Source organism: Lacerta agilis, chromosome 8 (genome assembly GCF_009819535.1).
Source record: "Lacerta agilis isolate rLacAgi1 chromosome 8, rLacAgi1.pri, whole genome shotgun sequence".
NCBI classification, from domain to species: domain Eukaryota; kingdom Metazoa; phylum Chordata; class Lepidosauria; order Squamata; family Lacertidae; genus Lacerta; species Lacerta agilis.
The window spans coordinates 60,647,786-60,666,451 of NC_046319.1; the positions used below are offsets into that span (position 1 = coordinate 60,647,786).

Consider the following 18,666-nt stretch of genomic DNA (forward strand, 5'->3'; position numbering starts at 1 on the left):
GCGGCTCGCGTTCCCCGCGCAGCCGGCCGCCCACCCAATGGAGCACAAGCTGCCCAGCCGCGCCATGCGGATGCGCGCGGGAGCGCGAGCCGGCCGCCCTCCCGTCCCGGAAGCGCTGGAAGGGCGCACAGAGCCCCGCGCCGCTCCAGCGCCACGCCCCTCATCCCCCGCTCGCCCACCCCCCTCCCAAGGGGCGGCAAGCGCGGGAAGGAGGCGGCGGAGAGGCGGCATGGCGGGGGCGCCGGAGGGATAGCCGCGCCAGGGCGGCAGATCCCCTTAAGACGGCTCTGTTCATGTGTGAAACTGGGCAACTGCTGTGTACAAAATGGCTCTCTCCTCCAGAGAATCAGCCTGCGGTTTCGGTGATCCAAAATGATATGCAAACCGAAACACAGCCATGCTGCGACGACGTTTGTACTTTCCAAATTTTGCAATGCAGTCCTCCAGCCAAGTGATGTGTGCAAAAACGCATCCACTGTGGGAAAGTGTGCACAACAATGCACATATATTAGTGGATATAAAATACAAAAGTGCATTATTCTGGGGAAAACTGCTTTGCAAAAACGTGTATATTAGGCAAAATTGCATAGAAAAAAATATGTACATTAGAAGAAATGCACAGTAAAATGCTGATGAACTTTAACAAGCACTTGAGACAAAAAATTGCAAACTGGTGTGGAAATGTGGATAACTGAAGATTGGAAAAATTAAAAAATGGATGGAAACTGAAATAGACAGATTTGCCTATCCCTCCCCCTAACCATATAACCTGAGTGGCTATTGAGAAGGGTCCTTCGCTCTCTCCTTCTAATCCCACTGTCTCCTCCCCCCTTGTAAAAATAAGAGTCCAACAAAATTATATACAATTCATTTATGTTATGAAGCTCAAGTTTCCAATTCAACAGAGTTCAAACAAACAAACAAAAAATCAACGCAGGCACTTTTGACGGACACAAGAGGGACATTAGGACAGCATCTTACCTATTTCCTAGGTATTCACACGAGATTAGGGCTGTGCCCTTTCTGGAATTGCACCAGGGCTGGAGAAGGCAACACCGTGGAGGTAGACTAGGTCTGTGCAAATGTGTGACACAGCTGACTTGGAGAAGAGCATGTGTACTTGATACTACCCCCACGCCAAACCCTGGTTTTTTGCTGTCTCAGGCATACAGTAAACACAGGAGGGTCATTCAAGCATTCGGGAAGATCCACCATATGTGGTGGGTCACACCTTGTACCGGACAGGGTTAGATATACCTGACACTCACATTCATCAGCAAGACTCAAAGGTGGCACTCTTAGCTACTTTCCCCATCAAGTCCAAAATTAAAGTGCATACAGGATATGCAAGAGTGCTGCTTGGAAAGTGCTCTGAAGCAATTTGGAAAGTACTTCATGTGTTGCAGGTTCGAGCCTCGCTATTGAACTCAAGGGTTCTGGGATGCAGCCTTGGCTTATATTAATTAGGGCCTTCCTGCTGAGTTGCATTAACACTTTTGGGGCTCACACTCCCCCAGGTGCATTCTTGGTACAAGGCATCCCTTCCCTATGATGGTATCACTAGTTCTTTTCTTAGCCTGCAGGCCAGCTGGAGAGGAGTTTCCATCTCACACAGATGTATAACTATGGCTAATGCCCACTTCTCCATGATTAAAGGAGTTGTGAGGGCCAGAAGATATTATTTCAAGACATATTTGAGGACCAGGATCTCCATTTTGTAGAAATCAAAGTCACAATTGCTTCCCTACACCATCTTTGCTACATTTGGCCTATTGTAAATGTACTGTATAGAGAGATTCACTGTGCCCCAAAGAGATTGCATTATTGTTTGGGTACAATTAAAAAAGAAAAGCCTACAGAGGCACCAAGAGGAATTAATCTGAAAGATAATGATAGTTGTGAGAACATCTGTGAAATAACTGGTATTTATAAAGAAAGCATTCAGAGAGAGATGCTTCTACACAGCACTGAACTTCTCCAACCTGGGATAATCTGCATTCTAGTTTCTATGGTGAGCTGTAGACCACTAGGCCCAATCCTTCATTCACTTGATGCCACTATTTGGCTGACATTTTTTGTCTTGTTCAGAAATGTTTCACAACTCCAAAAAAGGCACTCTGCTAATTTTGTATGGCAAAGGATGCCGTCAAAGGAGGAATTCAACCCAAACGTGCTATGTTGTGGTCAAGCTCCCTTTCATCTCAGCAAGACTTTGTGCAAGAGAACTTCCTCAAGGATGGTTCCCCAAAACGATAACCCTTATTTCTATTCTTCCAAACAATGACAGAGGAACAGACAGATCAGCCCAAAAGAAGTAAGCATTTCTGATCACCTCTCTGTAGTCCTGGAGGGATCAGGAGCATGTTTAGGGAACTCTTGTAGCAGCAGCAAGAACGAACCCACCATGAAATTGATAGCAGGTGCTGTGTCTCGACAGCGACTGATTTTTAGAACGTGCTCCCCCAACTTCATAAGTTGGGGGAAACAGAGACTGTCCAAAAGCACTCGAGAGAGATAAGTTTGTTCCCCCAGGTCTAGAGGCTGGACTTCTGCAAAGGGCTGTCCGGAACTACAGAATCACCAACGCCTTCCAGAAGACTATCCCACCGATCAAAATCTTCTTTCAGCTCTAGGGAAGGAAGAAAAGAAATGGGGATTAGCCCAGGAAAATGATTATTGCACATGATATAACTGCTGGCAAGGCTCCGCTACAAGCATTAAAAGGAAGAATACCACTGGATCCATTAGTACCCAGAGGAAATGGCAATTCTTTAAAACCCTCCCAGCTCGCTGGAACAACCACCACCTTCCTCTAAAGGCACGGTCCATAAACACCACCACCACGTTGACTTACGGAGATGTTTCTGCAGGAAGGCAAGAGCAGCCTGGTTGGTGATGTCAAGGCCCTCGTAGGGGTCGAGGGTGCCTCTGGTTCGAAAGACTCTGTTCACGAGGTTCCCCGCAAGAAAGGTGAAATCAGTCTGACTCTGGTGGACGGTGCCCCTGGAAAGAGGACATAAGCACTTTGACAAAGCTATTTTCATGAACATATGCATTTGTATGCACACACTGCCCTAGTATATGCATTTTTGCGCACAACAGTTGGCAGGAAAACTGCAGCACAAAATTCAGAGAAGTGCCCCCCATTTTGAAGGATGACTGCATTTCAGAAAGTGCAGATTAGGTACATTCGCCTTTAAATGCAAACTGAATCAAACTTCTCCCCCAGCCCTAGGTCTGATCCACCAGGCCCCTTCTTTAAAGGGAAAATGCCACGTTTATTTAACTGTTGGTTGAAAAAGAGTTTCCTATGAATTTGACCTCCAAATCCCAAATGAACTTCACGCAGCTTAAGTTTGTTGAGTGTACCAGCAGCTGGAAACTGCAGCAAAAGTTTCGTTCTAGCCGATTACCTTTATGCTCTAGAAATTCCCAAATATTGCAGAGCTTTCACTTTGACCTGCTTTAACAATTTAACATTTGCCTTACTGGTAAATGTGTAACCAGTGTGTCTGCCCTTGTGAATTGGGCATCAAAATGGCTGTTCATACTATAAAGACATTTGCTCCTTATATATTATACCCATTCAAATTAATTTCTCAGGAAGAGCTGATAATTTTTACACCTCCCTCCTCTTCCTGTCAAGACACCCCTAATGAAATTACTACCAAAGTGGCAAAATTCTGTGCATCGGAATGCATTACTAGGAACCGGATCTTCTTACTAATACTCAGTAATCCACCCTAAGCATACCTGTGAACAACATACACACGTGTCTTAGTTTTTGGGCTGGGCTGTTAATTTTTCATAGTCTGCTGTCTCGTAAATTGCTCATTGCATGTGTTTGATTGTAATTTAGTGGCTGATCTGTGATTGCAATAATAAAGAACTGAAGAGTTTAAGTATGAATGAAGGCGGCTTGTCATTTTTGATCAGCTGATCCTATCTTGGTTCTTTTGGGACTCTGCACTCCTCTTTTATGTTTTATTATCCTTTCCTTGTGCTTTTGCAAACTGGTTTGATCATCTCTTTTTCTGCCCTCCTTTTCAGCTCATCATCTCACCTCTCCCCTGTCTGTCTCAGTCCCCCCTCCTCGCTTCCTCTATGCGTCACAGCCGCTTCAGATTGCAAGCCTGCAATCATTTACTCCCTGTGTAGAGCTGTATTATGACAAAGCTCTGATCGCACCAGTTGAGCAAGTCCAGACCTTCAGACTTACAGGATGGTTATAACCTTGGTTTCCTTGTTCACAGCGCTGATCTTTTTCATTTTGGCTACGCTCTCCGCAGTCTGGAAGGACTCGGTGTTGACAAAAAGCACCGGCTTGGTCACTTTCGGGTAGACTGAGTTCTCCAAAGGGAACATCCAGGCATCGAGGGCAACAGCACACCTGCAGGGGGAGATAAAACCAGGTAACCATGGCCTTGGATTCCCACCAGACGGCATGTTACTAGAAGGACGTCCCCAGCTACCGCTCTGAAGTTTTTAAAAATAGGCTGCCCCGAAGACTCTCAGGCAGCCTCTAGAGCATACTCACTTAAACTGGGCTTCTTTAACAAGAGCCAGCACAGCCGTCGTTCCTCCAAAGGAGTGGCCCATGACGGAGACTTTGGACAAATCCACGTTGTCCTGGAAGGGAAGGGAAGGGAACCTCTGAAAGTTGAAGCCACTTCCCAGAGATTTCATTCTTCAACAAACTATCACCAAGGAATGCTAAGAGAGTCGTGGCTACAAGGTTAGGGGTGATTATATGTTCAATGAACTGTAGGATCTCCTGAATTGATTGTTGCCTGGATTGTTTTAAAAATACAATGTCATCTCTTTTGACTCAAATAGTACAATCCCTAAAAAGCCCCAAGGTTTTAAACAAGGGGTCGGCAAGGTATACCTTGCCTGGGCCAGTTCACTCCAGTGGAGATCGCTCTGTGGGCCGGATCGCGTGCGCGCCCACGATTTCCGACGTCTGTGCAGACGCAATTTCCGGCACCGCAGAAGCGAGTCCCTGTGCTGCGCCAGTTTAGTGTGGCACACAGGGACTCACCGAGCGGGTGGCTCGGTTTGGGGGCGGCTTGTGGGCCGGTTAAATGACCCCATGGGCCACTTGTGCCCACGGGCCTTAGGTTGCTGACCCCTGTTTTAAACGTTAGCACTATCCAACCTGTTTAATGAATCAAAACGCAGAACTGAGCTAACAAAAGTGGCACAATTACCTAAAATGTTTTTTTTTTGAAAACCAGGGCTTCCACCAACCAGCAAAAGGAGGCATTCCTGGGGTGTGTGGTCCCCACCAGAAAAGGCCCCACCCTTAGCTGAGTTTGGTTGGTCAGTTTAGCAGGATTCGGTACAAACCCCCTTCTGATCATGAAGGGGCTTGCATTGAAACCCCTGCTAAGATGAAGTTTTCCCTCCTCTTTTTTAGTAGAACCTTGCTGCCTGCAAAGTGCTTTGAAGTCCTGACCCTGGGACTTCAAAGCACCATATCGCCTGATGTCATTGCGGCGCCAGGTGACTGACAGGTGGTCGTCCTGCCCACCTGCCAAATATGTTCCATGTGGCCACTCCTGATAAGGATCTGGCCTGTGCAGCCAAAGAAGGTTCCACTCCCCTGCCTCATAAGATTCCTTGGTGGCTTTCTGCAGAAGCCACTGCTGGCAGGTCTCGCAGGAAGCAGGGTACAAGATGCAGCAGCTTCTGCAGGGCTGGTAACGTGAATGAGGCTTGCTAAATATCAGGAGAAGGAAAGCAAGAAGGGACTAGGAGAGGACACAGAAGGATTTCGCTTTTTCAAGAGAAGCAAAAAAAGGAGAGGCAGCAACAAAATGCTTTGGAGAGCCTTTCTTTTGTTTGATTCTGCTGATTCTGCTCCCACGTGGCCATGGTGTACCTTTTGAGAAAAGCAAAACAGGGTCTGGCTCCCCCTGGTGACCAAAGGATACAATCACAGGGAGGCCTCAAGGAGGAGGAAGACAGATGGGAGCTGGGTGCGAGCGAGGACAGGCTGTTAACAGAAGCAGCCCGAGGTTGCTTGAGTGAATCATCTCCATGTACTGTATACCCTGCAGTGTTTTACACAGTGGTGGCTGCTGCCTACTGGGACTGGGAGGGCAGAAGGCAGGGAAGCCAACAGAATGTAGAGCCAGAGCAAAGTAATTCTCATTTTCTCCCTGCTGAGTTCTACAAGGACAACACTGAGGCTAAGGAGGAGGAAGCTGATCGCTGAGGACACCCCCAGGTGGGATTTAAGAGGACAGACAGAGGGGACTGGCTGGAGGCAGATGGAGCTTGTTGGGACAGTGTCCCCTCTCTAACGGACTAGCCCACATTAGTTTTACAGGTGCACACAGGCACTCATAAAAGAACATGCTTGCACCTTTCCTGTTTTCACATCAGGTTTGCTGCCCCAGCCACAGGGAAGGGACGTAGCTCAGCTCAGTGGCAGAGCATCTGTGGTGTGTTCTTCAGGTCTCAGATTCAATCTCCAGGCAGGAAATATCCCCTGCCTGAAATGCTGGAGAGATGCTGCCATGTAGTGTCAACAATACTGAGCTAGATGGAGCAATGGTCTGACTCAGCTTCCAGCATCCCCTTCTCTCTCCTGCCTGCTGCTACTATGTTTGCTTATCCTGCAGTGGTATGCCTTGTATTGACTTCTGAAGCAAGGTGAATTGGTACAACTGCCTCTAGTTCAGAGATCCATTAAAAGCCCCCCACCACACCCACCCACACCACAGAGAGACAGACAGACAGACAGACTGAAGAAGTGTGCATGCGCACAAAAGCTCATACCAAGAACAAACTTAGTTGGTCTCTAAGGTGCTAGCTAGTGGAAGGATTTTATTTTTTATTTTGTTTAGACAGACAGAGAGAGAGAGAGAGAGAGAGAGAGAGAGAGAGAGAGAGAGAGAGAGAGAGAGAGAAGTGGAAGAGATAACAGGTTATATTAAAAAAATTCTGGAATTTTTTTAGATTAAGTTCTAAATTTAGGAAAATGTTCTTAATCTAGCACTGAAATGACATTGATGTAGATGCCAGGCGGGTCTCTTGAGGGAGAGCATTCTACCACTGGGATGCCACTAAGGAGAAAGACTAGCAGCTCCCAGAATCCCCAGCAATACACACTGGTTTCTTAGCACACAAAGCTTACATAGAAAAGATTTCCTCAAGCTTGAGAGCTACTTATGAGGGCCTAGATTAAAATATCTTCTCTGCCATGAACACAGAGCAGCCAGCCTCAGTCCTCCCATCTGTAAAATGGGAACAAAGGCGACCTACCTTAAACAGCTGTAAACACAAACTTCAGCTGTGGCACAGAAATTACTAGCAGCAGTTATTTAGAATTAAACACCATTTGCTCTCTGGCAAGCCATTAAGTAAGGTATACTGTTGCCTCACATCACATGACAGACCGGATGAGTGCAATGTGTTTTACCTTCAGCACAGACAGATCAAAATCAGTGCGCAAGAGGTTGACAACAGCCTTGCCACTGTCGATGCTCCGAATCAACTTAAGTCCTCGTATGCACTCGTTTGCTCTTTGATGAAGCTGCAACAACAAGGAAGAGGTCTATGGTTAATCCTCTTGTTCGTTAGCTGGCTTTAATGAGGTTAAGCCCTATTTAAAAGTGTTTGTGTGAAAACAGAATAGGAAATCGAAAGCCTGGCATCCAGGCTTGTTGCTTAACTCTTCCTAACAAATAACGATTTGTAAACCATAGGGCAAACCTTGCTTACAGTTTGTGATTAGTCTGAAGCAGGGATCAGGGAGAAATTCATCTAAATTCACTTTGAATGGCCAGCCTATCAAATTCATACTTTCTGAAACAATACACAAACTGAAACGCAGCCAACCTTTGAGATCTGAACTCCTCCAAATTTTGCAACGCAAAATTGAAAATGAAAATAAAAAACATAAAAAGCAGAGAGATGAGCACCCAGAGACGTGTCAAACGTCCCTGTCAAAGAGCCAGCAGAACCAAATGCCAGCCACAAAAATTCTACTATGGGCTTTTTATTATTTATTTGTGCAGGTTCATATTTTAAACAATTTTCAAAAGATGACAAGTCTAACCACCCTTTTCTTCAAGCAACCCTGAAACCTGCAAGGATGGGAAGAACCTTCCACATCCTTGGGGCCCCCACTGTGAAGGCCTTGCCTCTTGACAGCCCACGTTCTAACTTCCCCTACGGATAGAGTAGACTCAAAATATAGATCAACTAGTGGTTTCAGCCCGTTACAATAACGGGCGCCAAAACATATGGGCAGCCGCCGCAAGAGCAACAACATCCCGGCTGGCGGGGAGGGAGAGCCTGGGCCTCGAGACTGGACTGAGGCGAGCAGGTCCGGGTGGCGTCGCCGCTGTCACGTAGTTTGCGTGCGGGGTTGAGGAGGCCGAGCAGCAGCAGCAGCGGGTGTCTGCTTGCCTCCCTCTCCGGAGTCGCCGCGGCTTTCGGAGACGCAGGTTGTGGGGAGGAGAGAGAGCGGGAGCGATGCGGCTGCTGCTGCGACAGCCTGCCTTCACTTAGACCCGGTGGGGAAGGAGCAGCCGCTGAGGTGTGTGCGAGAACGGGACTGTGAGCCAGGCTCATGCAGGGCAGGTGAGGGGCCGAGGGAGAGGAGGAGGAGGAGGAGGAGGACAACAACAGCCGGGAGCCTTCTTTTGGCCGCCGTGCACTTCAGGCACATTTTGTCGCCTCGGGATCTCCGCGGGTGTTCGTGCCACGAGAGGCAGGTGCCTAGGAGGGCCTTCCATCCCTCCTCTTCTCTCCCTCCCCTCCTCTATTCCCCTCTCGGCTGGGTTGGCACCGGAGAAGGATGACTGCGGGCTGCTGCGGCCCAGAGTGGAGTCTGCGGGGAAGGCGGGAGGAGGGAATTGGGCGCGAGGGCAGGGAAGGGGTTTAACTTTCCACCCGCCGAGAGGAGAAAGAGGGAGCGCTGCTGGCCCGCCGGCTGGCCGCATGGAGCCCGAGTCGCCTCCCTCCGCTCTGCTCCCCCAATAAGCAGAGAAAGAGGAGGGAGAACCCCACCAGCATCCACCCACACCACCCAGCCTGAAGGGGAACCATCTTTGCCCCCCACCCCACCCCCTGTTGCTGTGTGTAAAAGGAGACTGCAGGGGGGGAGGGAGAAGTACGGGCAAAGAAACCTCCAAGAAACCCAGCAGCTGCCACTCGCATCGTGACCTCCCTCTTCGGCTTCCCCTCGTCCTCTGCAGCGTCGACGTTCCATTTCAACCGCCCCGCTTGAACTGCTGACGCTGCTCGTGGCCCGATGTCTCTCTGCGCCAATCCCTGTGTCCCTGGGGCACATGCGCAGTAGCGCAAACCCAGAGACACACGGACTGGACGCAGCGACACTTGCATTTTATATATATAGATGTTCTGTTAACCTTTCTTGGATTTTTGGGCATGGGCATGGAGGAGTGGTAAACTACCTTAACTGACTTTGATCACAGCAGCTGATAATACCTTGAAAACACTCATCTCTTTGTGATCCAAGTTCAGCCAACGGTGAGGAGCATGTACCTCTCCTGATTTTGTCCAACTTCCATCAGACAACATGGCAAATGTTCAGGCATGATGGGATTTATAGTCCAGTAACATCTGGAGGGTGCCACCCCTGCTTTGAAAAACACAAACTTTGTGCCAAGTTCAAGCTGCAAGGGCACACAGAGAGGTGCTCAAACATTATTTTTTTTTTTTTTAAAGTACTACAAAATATTTTTGGACTGGTTGCCAGCAGGGCGGTCTGCCAAGGGATACTAAGATTTTAATCTTTATTCTTCTTTGCACCATAGAGGAGTCCACTAAGAACAAAACAAGTGTGTGTGTGTGTGTTTAAATCAAAGCATACCTGTGGGTTTCGGAAGCGAAACTCCTTCTGACCTTTCGGCACCCCTTGATACGACAGCCATTCTTCCCGTATCTGAGTCTCAGGGAAGTCTGGTGTTTCAGGATCCAACTTGCAGAAGTAAGTGGCAGAGGCAGAATGGTCTCTGGGGGGAAAAAACCAAGTACAGACAGTCAGGCAAAGAAGAGGGGTCCAGTTCAGCACCTCAAATTTTCCAGAGTCCCAGCTGGAATCAAGATTGTAGGAATGTATTTTAGTCCCACAGGATTATTTCACACACTCTCCTTTCGCTCTTTTAGATACCAACGTCCCTTTCATACTGCTGGGATTGGGAACAGATGCTTACAAACCGTGGCTGAATCCAGCAAATGCACACGTGAGTGAGGTGGGCAAATGCAGCACACCAGAAGTCAAATATCAGAGTCTTATCAAAGCACATAAACAATGGGGTATCTTCCTGTTCTAAAGGGATTCCACCTCTCACCTGTGCTCAAGCGCCATCACCACAAAACCACGCGAAGCCATTTCAACACAGATGGCAGAGTACACAGTTCTGGAATGTGAAACAAAGAAGATAACGTTACAAATACAGTGGTTCCTTGGGTTAAGAACTTAATTCATTCTGGAGGTCCGTTCTTAACCTGAAACTGTTCTTAACCTGAAGCACCACTTTAGCTAATGGGGCCTCCCGCTGCCGCTGCGCCGCCAGAGCACAATTTCTGTTCTTATCCTGAAGCAAAGTTCTTAACCTGAAGCGCTATTTCTGGGTTAGCGGAGTCTGTAACCTGAAGCGTCTGTAACCTGAGGTACCACTGTAGTGGAAAACCCCTGTAATTCCCCTGGATTTTTGTTTTGTTTCGTTTAATGGAAATTATGTGCTGCTTAATTGTAAATAAAACCTCTGTGTGGTTTACCAAGACTAAACAATATATATTAAAATTCTCAGTAGAGATTGAAGTTAAAAACAAAGTTTTTTTTTAAACTGTGAAAATACGAATAAATGTAAAATATGAATAAAATGCAAGATTCAGTCGTACCTTGGTTGCCAAATGCCTTGGAACTCGTACGTTTCGGCTCCTGAATGATAGAAAACCGGAAGTGAGTGTTCCGGTTTTTGAATGATTTTCAGAAGCTGGACATCCGATGCGGCTTCTGATTGGCTGCAGGACACTCCTGCAGCCAATCGGAAGCCACGTATTGGTTTTGGAACAGTTCCGGAAGTTGAACGGACTCCCTGAATGCATTTTGTTCGAGAACTAGGGTACGACTGTATAAGCTAAAATTACATATTAAAAACCGTTGGATGCATCTGTTTCTAGGAATCTTACTATATAGCTAGTGCCCTCCAAATCTTGTTGAACTACCACTCCCATCAGCCCCTGTGCATGGCCAGTGGTCAAGGATGATGGGAACTGTAGTTCAGCAGCATCTAGAATGCCACAGGAAGTGTGTGGGAACTTTTGATCCTTCAGTTGTTGTTGAACTACAACTCCTCCCAGACCCAGCAAGCGTGGCCAATGGCAAGGGATGATGGGAGTTGTAGTTCAGCAGCATCCAGAGGACCAAAGGTCCCAACACCTGGGCTACAGATCAGCCAGCCCTGAACCAAAGTGTTTCTGTTCCTGAACCCCAAAATAAAATTTAATCTACCCGTATGCTATCTCTCTCTGTCCAGGAGACTGTCCTCTTCAAGATGGACAATACATTTCTCTGAACGTAACTGCTCTGCTGGCAAAACATTCAAAGGTGTGATGATGATGACCCAGATAAGAAATTGGCATTCTACACCCCTCAGTAAGCTTTGGGTCACATGAAATCACACCTCCAGAGGAGTTACAGGTAGGTAGCCGTTTTGGTCTGCCATAGTCAAAACAAAGCAAAAAATTAAAAAAAATCCTTCCAGTAGCACCTTAGAGACCAACTAAGTTTGTTCTTGGTATGAGCTTTCGTGTGCATGCACACTTCTTCAGACACGACAGCTCATACCAAGAACAAACTTAGTTAGTCTCTAAGGTGCTACTGGAAGGATTTTTTTTATTTTTTGTTTTGTTTTGACCTCCAGAGAAGTATCTTCTACAAAATATTGAATTGCACACAGCCCTGAGTGCAGAACACTAAAACCTGGCACCCCTTCCCTCCATGCTCCTTCAGGCCACCTTTACACTGTACATTTAAAGGCTGATGACACCACTTTAAACAGTCATAGCTTCCATAAAATAATCCTGGGATGTGTAGTTTCTTAGGAGACTCCTATTCCCCCCCCCCCATAAAAGGTACAATTCACAGTGTGGTTTAACAAAACCAATCCTTTTCCCCTGGGACCTCTGGGAATTGTCGCTCCGTGAGGGGAATAGGTGTCTCCTGACAACCCCCAGCACCTTTAACGAACTAGAACTCCCAGAATTCTTTGGGGAAAGAGGAGAGTGTTTAAAATGGTATCACAGCGCTTTAAATGTATGGTATGAAACCGGCTGCAGTAGCCTCGCTGTTCCCCAGCCACCCTCCAAAGAAAAACTGTGACTTCTAGGGTTCCTTGCAGCTTCCTACATAGAAAGCCTGTTTACAATGGTAGTGTAAATGGGGTGGCGATTTGGGGGGATTAAACACAAGATCACAGCTAACACTAAAAGCACTTTAAAAAGCAACAACCAGTAACCCAAAGTCTAATCCCAAGATGTGTCTGGGCTCATGTGAACTAAGCCGTTCTAGTCGATATTTATCCCTGGGTGCTTTCTAATGAGCTCACAAGGATTTGTGGGAAGACTGGACGGCAGAGAGTGGTTTTTTTCCACATCTAAGGCATCTTTCCAATCCCTCTTGAAATAGGTCCAACCCGACTTGTTCACCTGTTGGCAGTATTAGTGCCCTATAAGCAGCTAGAGCACTGCTCTTGTTCCAGATGATTGTGCCCCAAATGCCACTCAGACAAGGGACACTGCCTGTTTGAAGAACTCCAAGAATGCTAAAGATTGTGATGCACGATGGATACTCTGAAGTGCCAAAGAAATGCCACGTATATTGCAACAGGCTAATGCAGTGACCTCTCGGTCACAATCCATTGTTTTTCCCAGCATTACTTTCCGTTGCTGAAAGGCCAGCTCCATTGGGCCTCCTCTCCTTCTACTGTCACCCAGTAGCAGCCATTCCGGCCTAAAAGCACTAGACTTGAATGTGTTTTTTTCCGGAGGTGTATCTCGGCAACATGTCATTGATGCAATCCAAAACTGCATTTGTGGTGGATTTACCAGTATGCCAGACAAGCCACATATCATCATTCATTTTACCATTTGCGTTGTCCATTTTATCAGTCCACAGGAGGTCTTGCAAAGATGAAGGGAATTTTAAGCAGAAAAACTTACCGAAAGGCTCCTAGCCCGTGGGAGAATATGATCAACGGATACTTGTGGGAACATGGTTTAAAAGGAGCATCCCAGCTCACGGGGATCTTGCATGAACCTGTGGAAATCAATGGTCACATATGAATGTTCCAAGGCATTGTTATGCAGCAAATGGTTAATGCTTCACTATCCCAATTATGCTACACTACCCAAGAAAACCTTTCGCTTTCTCATCTGTTCTTAGTGGTTTCTTGAAGTTTAGAATTGTTTCAGATACAAAAGGCACAACCCTGCAAGATGTACATCGCAGATTAGTGGCATCTACCGGATGTAGTTCTTGCTTGTACTGGTGGCACAAGTTAAGTAAATTTAAGACACTGGATTGACTGGTTGTATGCCTCTCTTCCAAAAGATGCTTTTACTGAACTATATATTTAAAGCACATGAATCCTCCCCCTCCCCCCAAAATCATGGGGACTGTAGTTTACCCCCTACAATTCCTGGCACCCATAGCAAACTAAAGTTCCTGGGATTCTAAGTGCTTTAAACATATGGTCCAGATGTGATGGTACTTCATATTGTTGCAAGCCAGCAACTGCTACATTTGGGAGGCGGGGGAATTCCAGTTCTGCTGAGCAGAGCCCCAAAGTCCTGCCCTGATGGTACCGCTGGTCTGAGCAAGTTTCAAGATCTTAAGGGTTACAGGTAGAAGAAGGGCACAAAAGCAGTGCCACCGCACCAAGATGCTGGCAGCCAGCAAACCCCTTACCGAACGTCACACTGAGCAGTGGGGCGCACCATTTCCTGTTCATGTTCATGTAGTCGGAGATTCCATAGTAGTACTCATAGCGGGGGATCCAAAAGGGCTGCTCCGCCCCATCCTGCTGGATGCAGGGGTAAAATAAGCGGAAGAAGAGGCCCTGAGGAAGAGAAAATAGATTGTAGCGTAAACTCAAGTGCCTGCCTGGAGATGGAGGACTCCACACTTTCTCCCAACACCACCTTTTTCTTCATTCAAGTCCACAGGAATGCGGTACGGTCATCTCCTTTGCACTTAATCCAAGTTACAGCACAGGACTTGTTACCAGTGCCCTCACTGGCACTGGGACGTATGTGGGGGCAACCAGAACAAAGATGGGAAAAGTTAAAACTGTACTTGGATTTGTTTTGATGGCTGCAAATCTATTCATCTCTAGATACTGGAAATATGTGGAGGGCCTTTCTATAGAGGCGTGGTATAAAAAGGTATATGTTTTGGGGAAAGTTTCACAGAAGTTGACCACTAAAGTGTGGTATTTAGGGGGGAAATCAAAAAGGACAAATTTGGCCTGACTTCATTGATTACATAGCAAAATCGGAAGAGCCCAACAGAATACCAGCATTGTTTGCATTTATATGGGACCCATAATCTCAGCTACTTCTCTTCAGAGTCTGGAAACATTTGATGAGCATAACAAGTTAACATTTATTAACGTTTCTGCGAAGCAACAAGTAACCACTTCATGATTATTTTTTATTTAATTCATATTCGTAGGTAGCATTAATGTTTGTCTTGCAGAAAGCATGGGAGGGGTGTCAGGGCGCCGTTACCAATAAAAATTAACTATCAGATGTGTGCCTTCATGGGTTGGGGGTGTTTAAAAAATATAATTTTGAAAATTAAAAAGTCTGTTCTCCTAATCCCACCTTTTCTGTGAAGCTTTGGGCACAGCCTCCCAGTTCCCATCCTATGCCCTAATGTAATTCAGTCAGTGCAAAAGGGGGGAAGGAAATCTTCTCAGCCTGAGGGCCACATTCCATCCTAGGCAGCCCTCTGGGGGCCACATGACAGTGGAAGATGACTTCAGAGGTAAGAATATGCCAAGCATATGGATATTTTGCACAGAACGGTAGGCTTGTTTCGACATAAAACTCACAAACCTCTTCCTCTCCTCTATCCAAGTAAGCAAGAGGCATTATCAGGGTTCAAGGATACTTTCCTGTTATCTCAGGGAGTGACGCAAGGCCAGTGAGGGGTGTGTGGCTTGTGGAGAATGCCAAGGGTCAAACCAAGAGGTTGGGAGGGCTGCATCTGCACCCTTGGATCCGCGATTCCCCACCCTTGCTATACAAGAGAGCATGCCAGAGCTGTGCCCTTACTTTGGAAGGCATGGATCAGGCACGTTCTCCTTGTCATACGTTCAATTAATAAAAATAATATGTTGAAGGCATGGGAGTAGAGCAGGCTGCGTTTGTTTCCTGCAAGTTGGTCACCTTGTTAGATGACATGCAGATTATTCATTTTCCCTCTGTGCCCAACCCTGTCTCCCCCCACCCAAAATACCGGTAACCTCGCTGATTTTCCTGGTGACACTGAGTCACCAGAACTAAACATCACAGGGATACCAACGATACCAGCAGAGGGCACCCTCTGGATAGTTTCACCACCACCTGAAGTCCAAAGGGTAGCCGAGGTGGCCTGGGAAACTGCCTTCCCTGGGGCAGCCCCTAAGTTGTGGAATCCCCCTAACCTTCATTATGTGGTCATCCACACTAGGCTACGCAGCTCAATAGGTGACCTTGGGCCTGTCACTGCCTCTCGGCCTAACCTACCTCACAGGGTTATTGTGGGGTATGCCACCTTGAGTTTCTGAGAGAAAAGGTGGGCTAGAAATATAATCAATCAGGCAAAGCACTGAGATACACATTTTTTAAAAACCCACCCTATTTTCTCTGCCCTGGAAATTGTTTGATCTGATTTTAAAATATTTTAATTAAGAATTGTAACCTGCCATGGGACCTCATGGTGGAGGGTGAGAAAAACAACAATCTAATAAACAAATAAAAATAATAAAGGCAAGATACAAACCGCTAATTGCCCAATTCATACGACTGCTGTGTTAGAATATGCTCTCTCCAACCAGCCCCCCTTTTTTTAGGGGGAAGGGATGGGAAATAATTGTGGTGCGAGTGTGAGGCAGAACTGGGGGTTCCCAAGCTGTGGTCTGTAAACCACCAGCCGCCTGGGAGCTTCGCGGCTGTGAAGGACACTGGCGATCAGAATCCTACCGAGTCTGTTCTCCACTTGTAAAGCAATAAAATACAATGTAAGGAATGCAGCAAAGCAATAAAAAAAAAATCACACAGCAGCGAGCACAGCGCATTGCAAAGGCTACCACAGGCGGGGGGACGGACCCATTATGTGGCCCGCCAAGACCCCCAGCTATTTTCAAGTAGGGAGAAATAGAAAAAAATGCCACAAGAAGCAGGTCGCCTGAGCCCTGCTCCTTTCTTCGTTGACCCTCCTAGCTGACAGGCTGGGCCAGCCTCACTTCTGCCCCCATCCCCGGCCCCACCAAATCACTGTACCTTTGGCGTCTGTCCCACCATGACATCCGTGCAGCCCACCGGGAAGGCTCCCTTCCCGTGAGGCAGCCCCAGGGACTGGGTGACCCCCATGCTCTCCTGCTACTTCGCCCTCAGCGCGAGCCGAAAAAGACGGATCCGCGGGCGCCCCTTATTTGAGAAAGAAGCCACCGAGCAGTTTCACTTCCTCCTTCGGTTCCTGCTGCGCTCGGCTTGCGCATTGGCCGGCATGGCGCGCCCTTTGCCTCGGAGGCGTGGTGGGAGGAGACGGGAGGGAGGAGGAGGCGGAACCCGAGTTGGGCTCTGTATTGTTTTGCTTATAAAGTGCGGAGAGAAACGGCTTAATGCGCAGAAGTCGAAAAAGCTGAAGGATCCCGCGCCCCTTCACGCTGCCCGAGCCTGCTTCGTTGCGCTCCGTGGGTAGAGCATGAGGCTCTTCTTAATCTCAGGGTTCTGGGTTCAAGCCCCACGTTGGGCGAAAGATTCCTGCATTGCAGGGGGTTGGACTAGATGACCCTCCTGGTCCCTTTCAACTCTGCCATTCTATGATTTGTCAAGGAAGGGCGATTTCTTCCGAAGGAGGATCTGGCACGTTTCAGGATCCTCTTACGCCTGCCCTCCCCTGTCACGCGCGCCTTGCGACACAGCGCTTGGTTTGTTTTTCTGGCGTCCCCTTGGGCGCAGGCTCGTCACAACTTTTGCAAAAAACAAAAGGGAGAGGGACTCTTTCTCAACAGTATCACGCTGAACTCCGGGTCAGATCTGTCGATTTGGGTTTTCTTATTTGTTTGTCTACTTATTCGAAGCGTTTGCACTCCGCTCCTCATTTAGCCCAAAGGCTCCCAGAGTGGCTGGCATACAGTAACTATCAGTTAAAACCAGTCTCTGCCCGCACATGCTTACAATCTAACATTCCTTCAGGCTTGCTGGTCTATGACCGTAATAAAGTTTATTATTTATTTATTTATTTATTTATCCCTTCAGTCTTCAGTTCAGCTCTCCACATCCGATCGCGGTTTTTTGGGGGGGGGGTAAAATGCTCGTGGGAATTTATCAGGCTTTTGTTGTTATTTAGCTGTTTATGTACCGCTATGTCACTTAAAAATAAAATAAAATCAAAGCAGTTTACAACAAAAACTACATAGCAATAAAAATTGTGTAAAAAAAGAAAGAAACATAGACCCTCAACTCACTATTATGGAAATGTGTTTTCTTTAATTGTTTACTTTGACCACGAAAAGTTTTCAGCCAGTGTTTAAAGGCATTTTGGTGCATATCTGTCCTCATACACATTTTTGCTATGGAATTTTGTCTAGTTTGCCAATTATTTCAAACAATTTTCTCTAATATAAGGCTTTTTTATTTTATTTTTTGCCAATATCTGCATTTTTCATGCACATTTTATAGGGTAGGATAACTGTGGTAAAAGTCAGATAAGTGCAGATTTCAAAGGATAGCTGTGTTTTGGTTTGCATATTGTTTTGAGAAGGGTGCGCTAGGTAGTCACGTGTGAATTTAAAGCAAAATGAATTTCCCCCCCTCGATTTAAAAAGTGGAATCGAAATACTCTCCAGCAGATAGATGAATCAGCATGATAATGGAGAGTTTCACCTGTTGAGTTACTGCCTGCACTTAATCTGCACAGCATGCACTGCCAGAATACAGGGGTGGAGCTGGGGAGCACAGATACATTAATCTTGCAGCCTAAGTGTCAAACATTGGAGCACATCCTGCAGCTGCACTTATTTGGCCTGCAGGATATCAACTTTCATGCTCTAATGCTTTTTAATGTGCTATTTTACTATTCTGAAAATTATAGGATAGGGGAGCTATTAGTTTGTATTGCTCACTGGAAAATGTACAGATCTATGGTTTATGTCTTTTTTTTTTAAGTGTTCTTAGTGTCAGGGGAATGTGCTAGTTGGATTTTCCATAAATATGATGAAGAGATTTTCACAATCATGTATTATTATGATTATATGGTTTTTCCCTTGTCTATGTTTTCCGCTCGTCACCATCATTGTCGCTCCTTCTAACAGCAAACTCAGGCCATGAGTGCCTGAGGCCATGAGTAGGTACATGTGTTGGACATGCAACAGTATGGCTCATTCAGTCTGTAACATAAGGGTTAATTCT

At 46.8% G+C, this 18,666-nt stretch overlaps 1 protein-coding gene and 1 long non-coding RNA gene across 2 annotated transcripts; one reads left to right on the plus strand and one right to left on the minus strand.

Annotated features, from left to right (window-relative positions):
* Positions 1-927: 927 nt before the first annotated feature.
* On the minus strand, positions 928-16,714 carry PAFAH2 (platelet activating factor acetylhydrolase 2). Its single transcript, XM_033157815.1, has 10 exons — positions 16,534-16,714; positions 13,955-14,105; positions 13,207-13,303; positions 10,332-10,400; positions 9,851-9,992; positions 7,430-7,543; positions 4,538-4,629; positions 4,220-4,390; positions 2,855-3,003; positions 928-2,629 (listed from the first exon to the last, which is right to left on the minus strand). Exons 1-10 carry the CDS (start codon positions 16,621-16,623, stop codon positions 2,535-2,537), a joined length of 1,170 nt encoding a protein of 389 aa, XP_033013706.1. The 5' UTR covers positions 16,624-16,714; the 3' UTR covers positions 928-2,534.
* LOC117051430 lies at positions 4,338-12,853 on the plus strand. Its single transcript, XR_004427179.1, has 4 exons — positions 4,338-4,412; positions 10,147-10,223; positions 11,523-11,686; positions 12,674-12,853. It is a non-coding gene; the product is annotated as an uncharacterized LOC117051430 (long non-coding RNA).
* Positions 16,715-18,666: the final 1,952 nt, after the last annotated feature.